General features: G+C 42.9%; 1 protein-coding gene across 1 annotated transcript; it reads right to left on the reverse strand.

Moving 5' to 3' along the window:
* Positions 1-112: 112 nt before the first annotated feature.
* CYBJADRAFT_175945 (C-terminal helicase domain-containing protein) lies at positions 113-1,383 on the reverse strand (the record flags this gene model as incomplete). Its single annotated transcript, XM_020216757.1, has 2 exons — positions 113-205; positions 289-1,383. 2 exons carry the CDS (start codon positions 1,381-1,383, stop codon positions 113-115), a joined length of 1,188 nt encoding a protein of 395 aa, XP_020067621.1.
* Between the last annotated feature and the right edge of the window lie 107 nt (positions 1,384-1,490).

The raw sequence follows: 1,490 nt of genomic DNA on the forward strand, positions 1-1,490 counted from the left end.
GAATCCACATGTCTCGCAAATTTTCTGGTTTCCAAGTGAATACCTTGGCTTTGAACCTTGGAATCTACCGATGAATTGAAGCAAAAGTTCTGTGAAGGAACGCTCTTCACATTCACAATAAATCTCCCGTGAAGATGAAATCGAGCTCAACAGCCACGCCGGAGGGGACTGCTGAAACCTCGTTAAATAATTCAACAGATGTGTCCTCAATTGTGGATACGGAGGGACAAGTGACTGTTTACTCATGGAACGAAAAAGATCCTGAACTGATTTCACACATTTACTCACCACCGCCATATTTCTCCCCAAGAAGTTCATCGTTTTCCGAAGCCCAAGACCGTCTTCGATATGTTGTACCATCGAATCACAGAAACGATCATATCCGTGAACATCCCTCAATATAAGTATGACCTCCACCATGTTTTTCACAGTCTGTTTGATTGGACATTCCTCGTCATCACCACCGTGGTTTTGAGAATGACAGTGATAGCAGGCTAGCTCTGTTGTATAAGCATCCCCGTTGTACTCTTTCAGTGGATGAACATTTCGTATGAATTTGTTCCACCGTACGAGATGTGAGAAACCTGGAACTAGTTTATCCCTCGAAATTTCTCTTGCAAGCGCATCCATTTCTTTCTGGGTGTTGAGTTCAAAATCACTAAGATCTGTACCAATTTTCTTCTTCTTTTTGGTGTCTGCTACTGGCTCTTCGTTTTCTGAAGTCTCCGGAGCTGATCTCTTTGAAGGTATATTGTCAACATAATCATGAACATTCTGGATAACACGAGCCTCGAGATTGCGCTGCACATTCTTCAAATTCAAACTTCCCAAGTTCTCCATCAGTTCTTCCGCTGAAGCGAACCTTGCCATGAATGTGTCAATTAAAGGCGCAATTGCAGAGTCATCTGCTGTATTGAAGAGATTCTTGTAGAAAATGTGGTCCACCTTGGAATTTTCATCATTCTGAAATCGGTTAAAATAATACTGGTTCAATCTAGTTTGTAAGAGATTTCTGCACTCTTGTGCAAGAAAGAGAAACTTGACATCTGCTGTCTCTGTGGGCTTCCGAGCAGCTCTTCCAATGATCTGAACCAAAGTTGGAAGTGAGAAGAATCCTGTAAGGTAAACCGAAGTGATGCCATCTATATCGAGACCAGAGCTAGCGGCAGTTGTAGTGAGCAACGTGATACCATCAGAAGCTGTTCGAAGCCGATCTTGTATGGTCTTCTTCTCCTGGGCTGGAAGCTCCCCATGGAAAACACAGCAATGTCCCTTTTCGAACTGGCTTAGACTCTGGCGATAACTCTCCATGGCATTCTTGGAATCAAAAAATATGAGTGATTTCTCCTTTTGTTGAATGGTCCTGTTTACAAGGCTGGTCATCATCCATTTCTGTTCCTCAGGTGAATCCACCACAAACAGAGATGGTTTGATGTTTGTGCGAACAAACGTCTCTTCGTTGAATATCTTCACTTTGTTCGGACCACTCA

The sequence above is a fragment of the Cyberlindnera jadinii genome (genome assembly GCF_001661405.1).
Source record: "Cyberlindnera jadinii NRRL Y-1542 unplaced genomic scaffold CYBJAscaffold_62, whole genome shotgun sequence".
Taxonomy (NCBI): Eukaryota; Fungi; Ascomycota; class Saccharomycetes; order Phaffomycetales; family Wickerhamomycetaceae; genus Williopsis; species Williopsis jadinii.